This window comes from Mytilus californianus, unplaced genomic scaffold (genome assembly GCF_021869535.1).
Source record: "Mytilus californianus isolate M0D057914Y unplaced genomic scaffold, xbMytCali1.0.p SCAF_7, whole genome shotgun sequence".
NCBI classification, from domain to species: domain Eukaryota; kingdom Metazoa; phylum Mollusca; class Bivalvia; order Mytilida; family Mytilidae; genus Mytilus; species Mytilus californianus.
This window is the reverse complement of record NW_026262723.1, coordinates 14,076,649-14,097,236: the sequence shown is the minus strand read 5'-3', so window position 1 is coordinate 14,097,236 and position 20,588 is coordinate 14,076,649. Positions and strand designations below refer to the sequence as shown.

General features: G+C 34.2%; 1 protein-coding gene across 1 annotated transcript in view; it reads right to left on the bottom strand.

The window, feature by feature from the left end:
* The window catches only part of LOC127707429 (histone-lysine N-methyltransferase 2D-like), a 48,001-nt gene extending 27,888 nt beyond the window's left edge, over window positions 1-20,113 (bottom strand). Inside the window, exons 1-7 of the mRNA XM_052211945.1 lie at window positions 20,072-20,113; window positions 13,466-16,941; window positions 12,800-12,915; window positions 11,924-12,071; window positions 4,242-4,598; window positions 2,038-2,211; window positions 399-555 (exon numbers count right to left, since the gene is read on the bottom strand). Coding sequence (XP_052067905.1) covers window positions 399-555; window positions 2,038-2,211; window positions 4,242-4,598; window positions 11,924-12,071; window positions 12,800-12,915; window positions 13,466-16,859 — 4,346 coding nt within the window. The 5' untranslated portion in view covers window positions 16,860-16,941; window positions 20,072-20,113. The remainder of the gene's footprint in view (window positions 1-398; window positions 556-2,037; window positions 2,212-4,241; window positions 4,599-11,923; window positions 12,072-12,799; window positions 12,916-13,465; window positions 16,942-20,071) is intronic.
* Between the last annotated feature and the right edge of the window lie 475 nt (window positions 20,114-20,588).

Genomic DNA, 20,588 nt, shown 5'->3' with positions numbered 1-20,588 from the left:
GGGACAGACGGACGGAAGGATGAAGGAACGGACGCACAGACCGAAAAACATAATGCCCATTAATGGGGCATAAAAATAAAGTACAAATATTTACTAAACTGTATGAAAACATCAACTCTAAGAAAAAGTTGGGCTACTGCAAGTTTTGCTTGCAAAATGATACCCCCAGGCCTTATATTTGTATACTATAATAATAGGAGGTATGGACCTTGACATTGCATACAGACATTCTAACATTCCCAAAACACTGTATGGTGGTTAGCAACAAAAATATCAAGCATGATGATGCATCATTAATATCCTTAAAGGCAATCAAAAGTTTCTAGTTGGACTCAGACAGAACGATTCATGAATAACACCCAAACTTGTTTGAGAAAAGAACACAACAGCTATTATACCTTAAAGCCTGCACTCGAGGTTCAATCCTTGGATGTGACGGTAATGCTGGTACCACTGGAATAGGAGCCATTCCAGTTAGAGAACCTATAGAAAATGGTTGGGTTCCGCGTGGTCCTAGGAATGCTGCTTCATTTGCTGGTTTTTGCTTCAGATGATCTGCAAACAAGAACATGAATAAAGGTTAAACATGTTAAAGAAAAAATGAAACAAGAAAATGTTTCCATGGGACACCATGCCATGCTCACACAATCATATAAGGAGTGTACACAGGTACCACTGTACCCTCTCAGCTATTGAGGGGAGCTCAGAATAACGGAGGTATCTACCAGTACATACATACATACATACATTCCCATGTTTAGTGAACCATGATATCTGAGTTAAAACCCTAATTTCACATTATATGGTATACAGTATATAAAATATCAAATTAAATTGTATAGTTCTTCATTATGAATGTGCATGTGTTCTAAGTTTCATGTTCACGTGACCACAAACTATCCTAAACAAAAACTTTAACCGGATACAGGACAGATAAATGGCCTGAAGGACACACTGACCAGAAAACATAATGCCCCTCTACTAATCATTGACTTAAAAATAAAAATTTTGATTCATAAATTTTACTTCTACTTAAACCAAAATATCAATGATAAATAAAGGGTCAGTGTTCGAAATTGGTCATTTATTTGTTATAAGGCCAAAAAAATAATACATGTGTTTCCGCTAACGTGCTGAAAAAAAAATAGGGTAGGTAGGTAGGCAATATCATTTTATTTTACAAACATTTTTTAGCTGGTTACTACTAGGGAATCAGTCTGACTTTAACAGTGCTTGTTCCAAAATGGCATAAAAAGTGTTAGGGTAGGCACTAAAAATTAGGGTAGGTAGGATTAGCGGAAACACATGTATTATTTTTTTTTGGCCTAACTAACTTTTCACACTATTTGATAGCATTAAGAATGATCAATGGATGATAAATGAAATATCACAATAACTTTCCTGTTAATAAGAAATTTAACCATGTAAGTACGTCATGTCCATAAAAAAAAAATAGGTCAAGAAAATTGGTTTATTGCCAATAACTAATCATTGGTTTTTATAGAAATTTTGAAGAAACAGAATTAGTTACATAGTATAGCTAGTCATGCTAATGTTTCACATCTTTATCATGTTTATACCAAACGTACTAATGAATAGACATATGTTGAAATAAACAAATATTTACACATATATTTATTCTAAACTTTCTATCATTTCATTTAATATATACATGATTATTTATGATTTGTATACTTTGTAAGAATCCTTCAAATTTGGGAAATCACTTTAAATCATGGAATGTATCTCCCTCATGCATAGCTCTTATTTCTTGAAAGTTTACATTTACTTTTGGTCTGGTCCTTTTTTGGTTTTATCAGCTCTTTAATGTTTGTATATAGTTTCAGACTTTAAAATATTTTGGCTACTGAGGTGGTTTAACAAATTTACTACCAGGCATAGTTGGAACTATACAATACATATCAATCCCATTTATTGTCTTTTACCATATGGTTTAATCATACATTATGGTAAACATGACTATTAAATTAATAAACTTATGAAAATAATGAAAATGTGATAAAATGTTAAACAAACCAGCTATTTCCTGCCCATCACTTATCAATTTCCTTCCAGATTCAATATTTTTTGGCGGTGGTAAACCAACTAATGACCCAAGGGGAGGTAATCCACCTAACAGGGTACTTCCGTAGAAATCTGCTACACCATCTAAATAGGCATTACCAAAATCTCCTTTTAACTGACCTTCACCTGTAAAGCAATAACCATATTAAGATCCTACAATCTTACATTTTCACAGGCTGTACAGTGAAACTTGTCTAAATAATCACAGGACCGACAGGAAATGTCCTGTAAAAATATATTCGGTCCTGTCGAATTTTGTTAATTTTGTAATACATTCCTAAGAAAAATTTGAAGAATCATCAATTCGGTCCTGTAATTGCCAAACCCCAATTTCGAAAGTTTAAGGATCTGGGGTTTTTAGGTACTGAACCCTGTTGAATGTTCATTTTGAATAATAAAAAAGTTGTATGAAATCAAAATAGAGGGGCAAATTTTGCCTGTTTCTAAGATCAAAAGAACATGTCTTTTTTATTTCAGACTTTGGGAACCAGTGTACATGTGTTCTCTTGCTTTCTGTAGCACAAGTCAGGCTAAGGTATTGTTTAGACATGAAATTACTGTCACTTAATATAATGTTGCAAAATATTGGTTATGAACATGATAAATGCTATATAAAGCAATGGAGCCATGAATTATTGGTTTTATTACTTTTTAAACACTTCATTAAGAGGTGTTTATTTTATCTTTCAAACTTTTGTTTATTTTTTTTGGTGATAAAATATCTTAAACAACTTGTTAATTTTGACACTAACACCTTATTCAGTCCAATGCACCTGCCACATGTAGAGTTTGAATTCACAAGCTCAGTGCTTACAGGTTAGTAATATGGTAAATGAACTATGTAGACCACTCAGCCACATAGGTCCCTTTATTTTTAAGAAGTCTGTTGATTCTTAACTAAAGTTCAGTTTGAAATTTCCAGTTTTATGTGATCAATTTCAGGTTTTAATTATATTGTATTTCTGAACTTTCATAAATAAATCAAAAAAGCTTCAGAAATAGTTTTCTCATCTTTAAAACATTTGTCCAAAATTAATGAAAAGAAATCAAAAAGCACAAAAAAATGATCTTGTCTTATTTCTAAATAAATAAAATACTTCGCTGAGCGCAGCTGGATATGACCGCAGAGGTCCAACCCTGAACAGTTAGGGCAAAAATGGACACAATATTCGCTCTTGATACAGGTCTGAATTTTGATTGTAATTAAATATTTGACACATAATAGGTTTCTGACACACAATAACTGTAGTCAAAGAACTTAGAATTGGTTATATGATTTGAATTTATATTCATTTTTTTGCTTTTGTGCAATACACCATGCTGTTGCGTATTGACCCCCCCTCCTTTATTTTGCAAAAAAAAAAATATTTGAAGAAATTTTCTTTTTAATTTATGAAATCTGAAAAAAGAAAAAATTGCCCCCCCCTTTTTTCCCCAAAAAAATTCTTTCCCTCAAGATATGGTCATAATCTCAATTCAAATTTCCAATGGAGCTTGCAACCATAATTACCAATTTAATTACATTATAAAAGTCTTAAAATAGAAAATGACATACATAATCATGGCTAAAATTAATATTCCTTTAATAGTAACTTCTAAAAATTAATTGACAGCTAATCACCTCAAGACAATACAACATCTTTATACATAATTTAAAAGCAATGTAAGGGAGGTAATTCATTTTTTTTTAATACTTTAAATGTATTTGGATTACCTCCCTTACACTGCTTTTAATTTGTCCATTAACCAGGAAACCCTTGTTTCCCCCCCCCTTTTTTCCCCCTAATTCCTAAACAGTTTGAGTCATAACCCCCCCAAAGTCAATCCTAACCATCCCTTTGTGGTATGGAAACTTGTGGTATAATTTCAGAGAGATTCATACACCGTTCCACAAGTTATTGTCTGGAAACTAGAAATGCTTATTTGGGCCCTTTTTTGGCCCCTCATTCCTTAACTGTTGGTACCATAACCCCAATATCAATCCAACCTTCCTTTTGTGGTATTGAACCTTATGGTAAAATTTCATAGAGATCCATTCACTTAAACTAAAGTTATTGTGCGAAAACCAATGTGTCTTCGGATGATGACGACGACGCCAACATCATACCAATTATTTTTTTGCGGTCGTATAAAAATGTAAGTAAAACAAAATGTACCTGTGAGTACAGATGGACTTCCATGTACTGGACTATTTACAATAGCACTTATAACTTTAGGTTCTTGGAGAGGGACGTTCGCTAGCATTCTTAACTGTGCCAAGAAGCTCTCTACTTTGGCATCCTTATCCTCTTCAATGTCCACCTTTTTCTGTTTTGGTCTTCGCTGCCGTTTCTTTGGTGGCGGCTGAAGTGGCTGTTGCTGCTGCATCATTATCTGCCCATCACCAAACATTTCTGGGAATATCTGATCCATGGGCTTCTTTTTCCGTTTCCGCGGTTCTGCTGGAGGCTTCCTTTTCTTTCTAACCTCTTCAAATTCTTTTCTTTTCTCTTCAAAGGCCTGCTTCCTCAGTTCTTTAAAAACAAAATTCTATACAGTTATAAGAAAGTTCAAGGTAATTAATGAATACAGGTGTCAAGAAACCTCTATTAGTTTTAACACTTTGGGAATGCAGCTTATATAATTGACATTCTTGGTGAGATGGTTTTGGTGCTAACTATTCTATTAATATTATTGACCTTTCTATATATTATTGATGGTTTTTCAAACAAGAGGGTGATTCTCAGCTACAATCTCATCAAAGCGCTACAGCCCCGAAATGAGATGTAGCTAAGAAACATTGTGGAGTTTGAAAGACCATTGATAATCTGTTTATTGCTGTTTTCCTAATCAACGTCAATGACGTCATACATTCTCTTTCTACTCAACTCATTAAAGGGCAACCACTCCTATAAAGAGTGACAGTCTACTAACTACATCAGCAAAATTTGACTTGTTAGTAGATCTTGCCTTGCTGATCATTTTTGTGATTTAAAGTGTCTATTTATCTACTATAATTTTATCATATAAGGTAAAATGCAAAAAATATGGTAAAAATCGTCATTAAAGAGCAATAACTCCAATAAGGAGTCGTCGGACAATTTCCTTCGTACTGTCTTAATAGTAAATCTTGTCTTGCTGATCATTTTTGCTTCTTTAGTTTCTATATATCTAATTTTTAAGATCTGAGGCAAAAACGCAAAAAATTGGTAAAACTGACATCAAAGGGCAATAACTCTAATAACTCTAAAAAGGAGTCGACTGACAATTTCTATCTTGAGACTTATTTGTAGAACTAGTCTTGCTGATCATTTTTCCAATTCAAAGTTTTTCTATATCTATTATAATTTTCAAGATAATAGGCAAAAATGAAAAAAAATGGTAAAATTTGTCATTAAAGGGCAACAACTCCTAAAAGAAGTTGTCTGACAGTTTTGACATATATGGACAATTGGTAGAGCTCCTCATTTTGAACATTACTGCCCCTGTCACATTTTCTTTATCTATAATGGTTTTCAAAATAATAGACAAAAGTTGGATTTTACCCCAATGAGGGGGTCATTGGACACATTTTTAAAACTAAATACCCCAATGATGATTGTGGCCAACTTTGGTTAAATTTGGCCCAGTAGTTTCAGAAATTTTTGTAAAAGTTAACAGATGAAGACGACGGACGCCAATTTATGAGAAAAGCTCCCTTGGCCTTAGCTAATAAAGGGAAGTGTATTTCATGTTGTAAATATAATGTAAATATGAAAGAAATTATTGCGTGCATTTATTATTGCAATTTTTTAAGAATGGATAATAAAATGCTCCGCAGGGCGCAGCTTGATACGACCACAGAGGTCGAACCCTGAACAGTTGGGGCAAGTATGGACACAACATTCAAGCTTGATACAGCTCTGAATTTGGATTGTGATTAAATATTGGACACAGCATAGGTTTCTGACACAGAATGAATGTGGTCTAAGAACTTAAAATTTTAAATTGGACATTCACCTATTATGGTCCAATATCCAAAATCTAAATACATGGTTAGATTCAGCATATCAAAGAACCCCAAGAATTCAATTTTTGATGAAATCAAACAAAGTTTAATTTTGGACCCTTTTGACCTCAATGTGGACAAAGTTGATAACGGGGCCCAAAAATCAAAAATCTAAATACATGGTAAGATTCAGCATATCAAAGAACCCCATACATGTATATATTCAATTTTTGTTGAAATCAAACAAAGTTTAATTTTGGACCCCGATTCGGACCAACTTGAAAACTGGGCCCATAATCAAAAATCTAAATACATATTTAGATTCAGCATATCAAAGAACCCTAAGAATTCAATTTTTGATGAATTCAAACAAAGTTTAATTTTGGACCCTTTTGACCTCAATGTGGACAAAGTTGATAACGGGGCCCAAAAATCAAAAATCTAAATACATGGTTAGATTCAGCATATCAAAGAACCCCATATATTCAATTTTTGTTGAAATCAAACAAAGTTTAATTTTGGACCCCGATTTGGACCAACTTGAAAACTGGGCCCATAATCAAAAATCTAAATACATGTTTAGATTCAGCAGATCAAAGAACCCTAAGAATTCAATTTTTGTTAAAATCAAACTTAGTTTAATTTTGGACCCTTTGGACCTTAATGTAGACCAATTTGAAACAAAACCAAAAATTAAGAATCTGAATACACGGTTAGATTCGGCATATCAAAGAACCCCAATAATTCAATTTTTGATGAAATCAAACAAAGTTTAATTTTGGACCCTTTGGACCTCAATGTGGACCAATTTAAAAAACAGGGCACAAAATCCAAAAACTTAATACACGGTTCGATTCAGCATATTAAAGAACCCCTAGAATTCAAGAATAAAACCCCATTGAAATTGGTCAAGAAATAAGCAATTTATACGAAGTATCTTCTTTTGCACAATACTGTGCAATTGAATATTTCTTGCTATTGCACAATACTGCACAATTGACAATTTCTTGCTATTGCGCAATATTGTGCTATTGGATATTTCTTACTATTGCGCAATACTGTGCAATTGAAGATTTCTTGCTATTGTGCAATACAGTGCAATTGAAGATTTCTTGCTATTGTGCAATACTGTGCATTTGACACTTTCTTGCTATTGCACAATACTTATTTTATAATAATTTACACATCCTGTTTGGTGTGTATCTCCTACCATATCATTATTATTTGCTTTTAAATATAAATCAGAAATAACCAACTTAAAATGGAAAATTTTTAAAGAAAAAAAAAAGGAAAAAAAGGAAAAAAAAAAAAAATCCCCCCCCCCCAAATTTTTTGAACCCCCTTATGATTCATCACCCCCAAACTCAATCCCAGCCTTCCTTTTGTGGTATGGTACCTTGCAGTACAATTTCAGAGAGACCCATAAACTTGAACACAAGTTATTGTCTGGAAACTAGAAAAATTTGTTTTTTGGCCCCTTTTTGGCCCCCAATTCCTAAACGTTTCGGGCAATTACCCCCAAACTCAATTCCAGCTTTCCCTTTGTGATATGGAACCTTGTAGTACAATTTCAGAAATATCCAAACACTAACACAAGTTATTGTCATGAAACTAGAAAAATGCTTGTTTTTTGCCCCTTTTTTTGCCCCTAATTCCTAAACTTTTGAGGCAATTACCCCCAAAATGAATCCCAGCATTCCCTGTGTGATATGGAACCTTGTGGTACAATTTCAGTGAGATCCATACACTTGAACACAAGTTATTGTCTGGAAACTAGAAAAATGCTTATTTTTGGCCCCTTATTCCTAAACGTTTCGGGCAATTACCCCCAAACTCAATTCCAGCTTTCCCTTTGTGATATGGAACCTTGTAGTACAATTTCAGAAAGATCCATACACTTTCACACAAGTTATTGCCATGAAGCTAGAAAAATGCTTGTTTTTTGCCCCTTTTTTGGCCCCTAATTCCTAATATTTTGAGGCAATTACCCCCGAAATCAATCCCAGCATTCCCTTTGTGATATGGAACCTTGTGGTACAATGTCAGAGGGATCCATATACTAACACACAAGTTATGTCTGGAAGTTACAAAAATGCTTATTTTTGGCCCCTTATTCCTTAACTGTTGGTACCATAACCCCCAAAATCAATCCCAACCTTCCTTTTGTGGTATTGAACCTTATGGTAAAATTTCATAGAGATCCATTCACTTAAACTAAAGTTAGAGTGCGAAAACCAATGTGTCTTCGGACGACGACGACGCCAACGTCATACCAATATACGACCGCAAAATTTTTTGCGGTCGTATAAAAATGTGAAATTAATTAAAATGAGATTTCAGGAAAAACTGCTACAGATACAAGTATCAGATAACAGATATGTGAGTTCTTATAAATGGTGATACATGTACTCACTCAGTCACATTAATAAAAACCTCGCAATAATTTCTGAATATACAGTATAAAGTGATTATGACTCTTAAGGAGTTGATTGACAATTTTGGTCTTGTTGAGTAAATTGACCATCTTCATTTGCTGATGGTTACAGTTTCTCTCTCTCTATTATAGTTCAAAAGAAAAAGCATAATGCTATAATTTTCTGTCAAGAGTACATTTCCATAAAATGTCATCTGAGCAGTATAAAATTACAGTTGAAACTTCAACTGCACAATTTTTACAACACCATTGATGATTGGCTTTAATCCATTAATGCTTTGATACTGGATTTTTTAACGTTTTTATTGATTTTGGGATAATTCATGAAAAAGTGACAAATTTTCTTACTTTTTAAGATGTAGGAAAAATACACTTTTAATTTTAAATTTTCAACCTAATAATATGTGGCATAATACTCAATGATGAAATTAGTGATTTGAAAAAAAAAAGAAAAAAAAGGTTTTCACCACAACTATCCACAATTTCAATAAAATAATCAATTTTTGACACCTGGAAACAATTTTGAATAGCAAATTATACCTAATATTCAATTTTTATGCAATCCTTTAGAACAAAAAGGTGTTTCTCAAATTTTTTTTATAAACATAAATTTTATCCACATTCTAAATTGATTTGAATTTAGAATAGCTTATTTCTATTTTCATTGCATTGGAATCCTATCACTAAAAGATGTTTTTCAAAATTTGTGAACTTGTAAGTTTTTCACAGTAAATTCCCCCCCCCCCCTACTTATCACAAAAATAATTTGTCACTGGAAATCAATTTTGAATTACATAGTTTAACTTATATACATACCAATTTTTTGTTGAAGTTCTAGCACAAAAAGATATTTATAAAAAAAAAAAATTATAAATTTAAATCAAAAATTAAGTTTTTACCACAATTTTAGTCCAAATTTTACAAAAAATGAAAATACCTGCCTTTTATAGGTATTAATGCTATGCATACAAATCTTGAAAATCAGTTAGTCAATCTTGACTTATCATATGATATAGCAGTGCTGACAGATAAACAGTCAGAGTGATTACCATACAGTGCTGCTGACAGATGGTCAGACAGAGTGATTACAATACAGTGCTGCTGACAGATGGTCAGACAGAGTGATTACGATACAGTGCTGCTGACAGATGGTCAGACAGAGTGATTACCATACAGTGCTGCTGACAGATAGTCAGACAGAGTGGTTACGATACAGTGCTGCTGACAGATAGTCAGACAGAGTGGTTACGATACAGTGCTGCTGACAGATGGTCAGACAGAGTGATTACGATACAGTGCTGCTGACAGATGGAATGTCAGAGTGATTACGATACAGTGCTGATGACAGAGTAATTACGATACAGTGCTGCTGACAGATGGTCAAACAGAGTGATTACGATACAGTGCTGCTGACAGATGGAAAGTCAGAGTGATTACGATACAGTGCTGCTGACAGATGGTCAGACAGAGTGATTACGATACAGTGCTGCTGACAGATGGTCAGACAGAGTGATTACCAAACAGTGCTGCTGACAGATGGTCAGACAGAGTGATTACAATACAGTGCTGCTGACAGATGATCAGACAGAGTGATTAGGAAACAGTGCTACTGACAGATGGACAGTCAGAGTGATTACAATACAGTGCTGCTGACAGATGGACAGTCAGAGTGATTACAATACAGTGCTGCTGACTAAGGGGGGGGGGGGGGTCCTGATAATAACTTGACATGTGGAGTTATTGAATAGCCTACTACTTTATACATGAATTGTTTTAAATAAGTACTGTGGATACTTCAAATTTTCTATAGGTATGATATGCTTATATGCAAACTTTGGGAAAACCACAAAATTAGATATTTATGAAATTGTTTTTCTTCCTCAATTGAAACCTTATTAATTTACTATTTAATGTTTAGTAATAATTCAATGAGAATTTGTCCTGAATATGCATGAAATATTTGCCAATAGACATTAAAAGTAAACAACAATCAATGAACCCAATAACAAGGTCAGTTGAAAGGTGTGTACAGGTTTAGACTGATGTTTTGATCAAGGTGTGTCTACATGAAGCAAGTTTCTCACACATGTCACAGAATTAAACATAATGAGTCTCACAGTTTCTCTCGAATGAGTGGGAGTGCTAATTATTTTTTACGCCTACAGATTTTCATTGTGTGAAGCACTCTTGTCAGTTCATTGTTCTAGAAGAGAGACGGGAGATACCAAAGGGATGTTCAAACTCAAAAGTAGATGACAAACTGACAAGACATTGACGAAAAACGACAAACAACAGTTTACAAATCACAACATAGAAAACTATGGATAATGTATTACAAGCTGGTTAATCAGAGTTTTGACAACTCCAATTAAAGTGTCTCACAACTACACATGTTTAACTAAACACCAGCATTGTTTTATCTTTAACTGAAAAACATTTTGTGCACTGCAGTAGTTATGAGTTATCTCCCATTTTGGTAGTTTCTATTTGTCTGTATTGAAATCAAATAAAATACTTCAAAATTACAACATAATATAAAACTAAGAGTTTGTGAAAAGTGTAAGTCCAGATCATTCCACTTATAAAATTTAGAAATTTCTAAAATTTGTTGTTTCAATGTCAGTCCAAATGTCTGACACAAGTGAGTGAATTTTCAATAGAATTATAGGATTGGACTGCTGAACAGTTTTTGGACTGAGAAATTTCAAACTGTGCAAGTCCAAATGTCCCATAAGACAAAATCCTTTTTAAGAACTCTGAATCATAAAAGGAAACTGATTTCTGTTTATCATGTCTTGCAGAACCACAATTTTTACAAAAAATTGACTCAAATGATATAAAAAAAACTACATATTTAATATACTTTTTAACAATTTTTCATTTTTCAATTTTTAACATGATACCATAACTTTGTATTAAAAATGTTGGTAGGGGTAGACTATGAGGGACATCAGTGAGAAAGTAGAAAACTTTGTTGAAACATGAACAGATAATGTCACCATACTGTAAATTCAGATATTATTGCATGCATTTATTATTGCAATTTCTGAAGAATGGACATAAATGTGAGATTAATTATTGCGATTTCTGAAAATTATGCATACAGATATATGTATCAGATATCAGAACGCAAGTTCTTCATGATCTTATTATTGCGATACTCACCAAGTTGTATTATTCGCATTAATAAAAACTTTGCAATAATTTCTGAATTTAGAGTATTGTGATCAATTTAGAAGTTGTTCAAAACAGTTACCCATAAAAAAATAGTTTCATCCAACCGACAGTGATTCTAGTTAACATTCGATTTTGTAAAGATAACTTTAAATCTAAGCTGCTTTTCTTATAACAAACCAAAAATCAATATTGCTGTAAGATAAAACAGAATAAATCAACAGTAATCATGGTAATGAAGACCACTAACAAAAGGTATATACCTAGAATCTTTTCTCTTTCCTCTGGTGTTTTTGATGCCCATTCTTCAGCGGAGGTCTCCACCTCTCTAATGGCAGGCATACGCTCAATCATTTCTAGTTGCTTTTGTTGTTCAGGCGTTAACTGAAGAGTGGATCCATCTTCTGAGTCCTGATAAACAAAAAATGTATACATTGTATTTTTTTTCTTCATTTATTGTTAAAAGACAGATTCACAGTATGCACAGGGAATAATAGTTCTCAATTTTAAATTTCATTCATTATTTATCATGTTCATGATGTTTATGTATTATTACGATAAATGTTCACAAAACATTTTTCTCTTATAAATGCCTTATATAAAGCTAGCTGATATTAGTTAAAACTATATATCCTTAATTAATTAAAATTTGTACTTCATCTACTGTTGATACTAGAGTTTAAGTTGGTAATTTGGGAGTAAAATTATCAAATCAGGAGAAGGTACTGACTTATGAGGGAGATCTAAGAGTCAGGGATAATATTCTTATTTTCCCCAAGAATAATTTATCAATTCCAAGAGCTACCGGTAGCAGACACATCATTTGTTCACTGCACAAACAGACTGATCATCATTGCAGTCCCTTGACTAACATGACTAAGCAATAATGTCAGTTCAATACTACCACCAAAGTCGTGAATCAATTAACCTGTGGTTGCAGAAGATCTGCTATAACACAAATTTTTGAATATATATTAGTATTTATACATGATTATACATTTGTATTTAGTTTTTTAGATTTCTAGGATGGAATATTTAACAAAGGTGGATGACATTTATAAGCCAGACAAATCTATACACTTTTAATTGCAGTAGATTTGTAATTTTTTTCGTATAATACATTTGTACAGGACTCTTACCTCTGAAATTGGTGTTCCAGGAAGTCGTCCTCCACCCATAGCTAAACTGTTTGCAAGCAGCTGTTTGAGAAGAGCATTCTGGGAGGCAGTTCTAGCATCTATATCATCTCCAAAACCTCAAATTAGAATTAATAAAAAAATTGAAACTAAAAACTTTTCTCATGCTTCTTAACACAGACTGTATATAAATAAGATGTACATGGGACAGAGTGCCAAAACCTTTTCACTTGTTCTCAACGGTCCTATCTGAAAATCTGAATAGAACAAAAAAAATTGTAATATGGATTTCATGCATATTTATATTGTACATGTATTAACAACAAAAAATTTGTTGCAAATCTCATAGCTTTTTATATATCAGTGGTCATCAAAGTTAATAGCTACTGCTTTTCATGTCATTTCACTTCATCATGAAAAATCTTGAAGACCATGTTACGGCATGTAGCAATCTTCTAGTGCTATATAATGTACTGTTGATTCATAAGTATTAGTGGTGTACTAATCTTTATTGACTTTGTGGGTATCGGTGAACCAAGAAATCAAATTTTCAAAGAAATACTACTTTCCGATAGGCTGAGGCATGTATGTAAAATTTTCAAAAAGCACAAAATCAAGAATCAAAGAAAAAAACATATTTTTGGTGATTTCAATTGAAATTTAACTTACAACTGCTGAATCTGTGCTCCATTGGCTCCTGTTTGACTGGTGTTGATCCTATTGATGTGGTGTCACTGTTAGCTGGAGACCTAGGAACTGGACTGGGTGTCTTGTCTCCAGTAAATGAGCTCATAGGACTTGCTGATGGAGCAATCGGTGAAGCCGAAGGGTGAGGACTCTGTGACTCTGGAATACTCTTCACTGACGACGTTGGAGATGCCAGAGGAGGCATTGCTGTCTGACCAGATAGAGATCCTGGAGGATGTGGCATTGCAGGAAGTCGATGAGCCCCTGCATCTGTTGAGGATGTCATAGGAAGACCAGGGTATCTTGGTGGAGGTGGCATGTTTCTTGGTGGCATAGGCATACCTGGTCTCATACCAGGAATTTGAGGAAATGGTGGCCTCATTCTCATTACCCTGATAAATTCTATTTGATTTGGTGTAAGGTTTTCAAATTTAGGCATCTGTGGACCTGCTCCCTGTTCTCCTTCAGATATAGTTGGACCACCAGCAGACATTTTCTGTGCCAAAGCCATCATTTCTTGAGACATTGCCATTCTTGCTATCTGCGGGGCCATGAATGGATTAAAGCCAGGTGGAAATCTTCCAAATTGTGGCATCATTCCTGCAGGCATGTCTGGTGTTGGTCCTCTCTGTTTCCCACTTGACATCCTTTGACCTCTAACCCTCATTCCTGGCTGCATAAATGGTAGACCTGGCATACCTGGATGCATGGGAACCATACCCTGTTGATGAAAGTGTCCTGGCATTGACATTTGGGTGCTAGCATTATGTGGCATTGTCATTGGGGTGCTAGCATTATGAGGCATTGTCATTGGTGTGCTTACATTATGTGGCATTGACATTGGTGTGCTTGCATTAGCTGTCATTGACATTGGGGTGGTAGTATGTGACATCGACATTGGCATGGTAGCATTAGACATTACTGACATTGGTGTACTAGCATTAGGTGGCACTGACATTGGAGTGCTAGCATTTGATGGCATCGGTCCTTGATTTTGATCAGGAGCTGATGGTGGTAATCTTGAAGTTGGCAAGCCTCCTGAAGGAACACGTTCAGGTTCCATTGGTCCAGACTTTGATGATGGCACAACTTGGTTAATTTGATGGCTAGCAGATGTCACGTTTGTTGATGTTGTAGCACTATTAATCGGTGCTGTTTGTGTAACCATTTGATTTGTATTTGTAGACACCAGTGTATGAACATGGGCAGGCATAGGAATAGACCCAGATGTTGCCATTTTTGGTGCTGTCATAGGGTGCGAGTGGGCTGGTAAGGGCAAAGATGTTTCAGCTGTAGAAACAACAGAGACCTTAGCACTATCTTGCTGGACAGACATATCTGTATTTGTTACACTATGACTTGATGTTGGTATTGGCATAGAACCTGGCGAAGACATAGCCAGGAATGGTATTCCATCAGATAAAGCTGAAGTAGGTTGTTTCAGTGATGAAGAGACATTCGTTGTTGGTACGTTGTCTGAATGTGTTGTTATAACGGTAGTTACAGTTTGTGTATCTGTTAACAGTGAACATGTTGTTGTCACAGTTGGTTTTGATGCTGACATACTTGGATGAAAGGAATGTGCAGGTGGAGGTAGAGATTCATGTGTTGATGACATCACACCTAAAGTATGTGGTGGCATGTCCAGTTTTCCAAAAGAATGTGCCTTTGGCATCATCCCCGGTAGGGGAGGTGGTATATCTAATTTACTGTGGGAATGTGCTGGTGGCGGCTGTTGAGATGATGGATGGACCATGTTTGTTGGTATGCCAGGTTCTAAATGAGGCATACCATCTGCCTGTGAGGTGACCGGTGAAGTCATAGATGCATGACTTCTTGGCGTAGATGACCTTGACGAAGATGCCTGAGATGTTTCGTGTGATGTTGTAAAACTGCTGTGTGGTGCTGTTGGATTCTCAAGAAGAGGATCGATTTTGATCTGTGCTGAATCTGATGCTGGATGTCGTCCATGATGTCTCAAGATTTCTGGTGGTAAATGCTGTTGATGAGCTTTGCTTTGACGAGGCCCTCTAGGTCCACGAGACCGTGGAGGTCTTTGAGGAGGAGTTTGTTGGTATCTAGGATGGAGAGGAGGCATTCCTCTGAACATTGGATGCTGAAATGCTGCAGCCATTCTAGGATCAAACATCATTCCTGGAAAATATGGATTCATCATGTTTAAGTGTGGTGGGAACATGTTCATTCCTGCCGGCATGGCCATACCCGGAGACATCATTGAATTTGGTAAAGACGGAATTGGTATTAAATGTGGATTACTCTTATTATCGTGTGCCTGGGGAGGCATTGGTAAGCTATGTGGCACTGATGATGGTGGTAATGATGAACTTTGTGAAGATGAAGGTACAGATACTTTGTCTGATGTCGTTTGATTACCTTCTGATGCATGTAAAGACAATGAAGATTTGGCTTCAGAGTCGTGTGGTACAGATGAAATAGTTGATAGTTTTGATGGTGCTCCTGTAATGTCAGGAGGATGTTCCGCTAAGCTAGATGAAGGATGCCTCTTCTCCATTAGAGTCGGTTGAGTTGAGGGTATCTGTCTACCTTCAACAATCTGACCCGGTGTGGAAGAAACCTTACTTATGTCAGTATTGTTGGATGGAAGACTTTCTTTCAATGAGCCATTTAATGGTACATCTATGCGTTGACTAGAAACAGATGATGCATGGGATACTGGTCCACTGTTATTTACAGAAGCCTGATGCAATGACGAAGGTTGTTCTACCTGACTAGGCATCTCGCTTTTTAATGTCTGTGATGAATCTGAGTGTAATGTCCCTTGATCATGTTGTTTACTATCTGAGTGAGTTGTTGTTGCTACACTTGATACAGATTGTGAATCCGCTGACATATTCTTGTCTGACACAGTAACACTTATAGAGGTCAAACTATCAGCTTCTCCCGCTGGTAAACTGTTCTGAAATACTGTTACATTTTTATTTGTTAATGAGTCTTTTGAGGATAAGTTATTTGTTGTATTCAAAGAATGCTTAGGTAAAGTCAAATTCTCTCCCTGTTCAATAACTACATTATCCTGATTCCCTGTAGTTTGACCTTCCTGTGTCAAGTTATCTTTGTCTACATTTGTTAAATCTTTGGAATGATCATCAAATAGAGATTCTGTCAAAGATTCTGACACGTTTTTATTTGTGGGATGAATATTTTCTATAACTTTGTTTGACACTGAGTGAACATTGTCTGTAATTTCTTGTGTACTAGATAACGGTACTATATTATTACTAGTTCCATCGTAGGTTTCCTTTTTTACTCCATTTATAGTTTTTGAGTCACTTTCCGTTTTATCCACAGAATTACTTTCTACATTTTTTATTAATTCGGTATCTTGATTTTCCATGTTTAGGGTCTGGGAGAAAACTGTTTTTCCATCTTTGTAATAACATGATTAGTTGTGTGGCGTCCTACATGTCAATATGGACCTATAAAGAAAACAAACATTGAGAAATGAGAATCAATTATATATATATACAATGTGTACGAACAACTATATTTTAACATCTGATGATAATTATATGTGAAGCAGAATATGCCAGTGTTCTCCCCAGGGCCTTTTAGCATCATGGTAATGTGGTGCTATAATCTTAAATGTGATGCTATCTGAAGTGATTTCTTATAGATTTGATTTGATTTGATTTTTGGTGTTTAACGCCATTTTTAAGCACCGCTTTTGGGCTATTTTGTGGCGGCCAGTTTTTATTGGTGGAGGAAGCCAGAGTGCCCCGAGAAAACCATCGATCTTATAGATTATATGTTATGGATGTGATGCTATAATTTTTAGAAACATTGAAGATGGTATTTCAATTTCCCCTGTTTACCAGGATGCTAAATGAAATATTTGGGGAGAACACTGTATGCATGTATGTTTAACTTTCTGAGCACTCAAGATTTTTGCAAGAATCTCATATTACTGAAAGGCAAAAACCATTAGTTTTTAGTGATCTGCAATTTGTATATATTTACATGTATATTTTTTACATTCAATCAGTTACATTGTATAAGTCATGTAAGTGTATTCGTTAGCAACATACATACATGTATGCAAAATTTCCATTCAGATCATTTAATATCGTAAAATTAGATAATGCATTGCAAATCGTCTCCTTCACATCTCATCTAAGTATCTTTCACTTTGCATACATTGTACATGTTCATGTCCATAAAATTAGACCGAAAAAAATATGTGGTAAGGGATTCCTGATCGAACCATGTATAGCTTTATCCGCCTTTGTAAATGGATCCTGTACTGCATTTACCTATGTTTTCAGTTAGCCATTTTAAAAAAAAAATTTTAGTCAGGTTTTTTCTAAGATTTACACATTATTTGTTGACAACTTTTGGCATTAAGGTACATGTAGCAGGTGAATCAAAAAAACATTGCTGTAAAGAACAATATCTATACATATAGGTGAAAATATAATTTGCCCTATTTTCAGTGTAACTACATGTACTACCAAAATGAAGGAGCCAGGCGGGCAGATGTCCATAAAGTTTTACTTGCCTGTCCTGAAATTTAATGGCAAAAGGTTCAGTGGGTAACTGTTTATTTAGAATCCTGATTTAATTGTATACATTATTTCCATTGTTTTACATATTGTACTTATCCATTTAAAAACATTGGTTTGGTAATCGTACATATAATTCATTGACTTCCCTTGACAAGTTTATTGCTTCTAAACACACAGGCTTTGAAGTTAAATTATTTTCTTTTTTGATCTGGTTTAAACCGTTTCATCCCATTAGCCGTAGCCAATCAAGTGATCAATTACATCATTATTTCATTTGTCTCTGATTTTGTCTTTACTCAAATAATGCATTAAAATGAAAGTCAATTCATGGTGAAAAAAAAAATGAAAGGAATCACGTTTTGGGATATTTTTTAACAGCTAAATGATACTATCCATGATGATAGGACTCAGCTAGTGTAACATGTGTAACCAGGACGAATCCTGAGGAAACACAACTTTCTGATATGGCAGGTTTAGACAGAATAATGCACCTTATAACAAGAACCTTACCATAGTCAACATTTTTGTTTCCAATAAAAACATGGCTAGCCCATATACTTTGTGGATTTTTGGATTGTTATAAGATGCCTTTTTACTAATATAATATGATTTTCAAAAAATTGAGCCTTTAATCAACATAATCAAGCACAACATATAATTAACTATGAAATTCATATAACCATGATAATGTAATTGTGAATCTTATATAATGTAATCATGAATCATAAATGAAAATACTGCGGAACTGTAGCTGTTATGGTCCTTATATTTTTTTGACAATTTGCGTACATTGATTGTGAAAAAATATCACAAGGACCATTATAGCTACTGTTCCGCAGCTAGATTCAGTAGAGCCATGTTCCAAATTGTCGTATTTACTTTTGGTATTTAGCTGAATTTTGTCTCTGAATGACCCTAGATTTATCTAAAAATGACCCCAGATCTGTCTCTGAATAACCTTCATGACCTTCTGACATAAAAAAAATAATCACTTTTTAATTATAACTTCATTTTTTTTAATTATATATAAAATTATAACGCAATATATTGCGGGAACTTGTGTGATTTTATGTAATGGCAGACAACTTTGCTTACAAGTGTAAATAAATCTATATGGCCAGTCCCAAATTAATAAATACTGTAAATGCTGTATGTTTAATTTCTGTACATTCAGATTGACCATGAAAAAAAATTGGGATTGAAATATTTTTTGTTATCTGACTGTCATTCTTTTCTGTGACATCAACATAGAAAATAACTTGAAGATCCTCATACTGTTGCTGACTGTATACATGTACAAATGAATGTCAACAAATTACAGTTGTTTCCCTTTACTTCCCTTGTTATACAAAACATGGAACAATATACAATTTTGTTAACTATTTCGCATTTCATTGGTTGTGCCAAATATGTATAATGACAGTAATCTCAATGTATAACATTATTGTCTTCTTACCTTAGAAACAATAAACTGAAGATGCAGTCATAATTTTGATACACTGAACACATCAAATTATAAGGTCAACACTTACTACGATTTCTGCAGTAAGATTCTATGATTAATAATATCAATTTATCTGAACATCTAGAAGAATCATAATGTAATAAGAAAAACTGAAATGAATCATGTAATTAAGAAATTCAAGGTTTCTTTTGTTTGTCAGGAAATTTGTATAACGGCTATGGACGTCTTGTTAAATTTGAGGAACAAAACATGTTATGTCCTTACGATTTCTTTCATTTTGAAGGCATGACATCTGTTTATCAAATAAATGTAAGATAGTCTTTTGAAATACAATATTTTATTATTATTCGGACAAATTGCTATCAAACGTAAGGATCACATTACAAATTTACATGGCAACTAACTCCCCCCTTCGATGACCTACTTATTGAAGTGGTCAGTATTTAAAAGGTTTATAACAAAATGTGCCGACATTGACTATTCCGATTTCTGGTTCATTCAAGATATCAAAACCGCCAAAATGTTATGCTTTGAGGCAAGTATAGCATGAACGTTTTAGCAACATTTGATTGATCTTACCATTTTGTCCCGGACGCCATCTTTGTTTTGATCCGGAAATGGTGTTTGAGTCGTGGAACGGATCGGAGTTAGTCCAACTACCTGCGTTAAAAAAGAAAAAAGAACCAACGCTATAACTTTCACTATGTACGTTTAGACTTGTAAAAGATCATAACTCATTTGATGCATGTGAATATCGATAAAAATTTCCTGAAAAATGTTATTAGATCTTAAACCTAAAAGAAAATAAAAAACTTTATGAAATAATATATATATTTGTTTTTAAATATGAAATGAAATAAAACAGATACATTTTCACTTTGAATATTTGAACACCCAAACATTATAAATCATTTTATGCGCCTATTACTGTAAAAATTTCGAGGTTTAAGATCATCATTACGACCAATGAAATTTTTCATGAAAAAAAAGATTGAATCTCGAGAAATGATAATCATATTCAACATTTCGAAAGTCACAGAGTTGATACTAACTCGACTGTGAGGAAGTATCGTCCTACATGTACTATGCAGACACA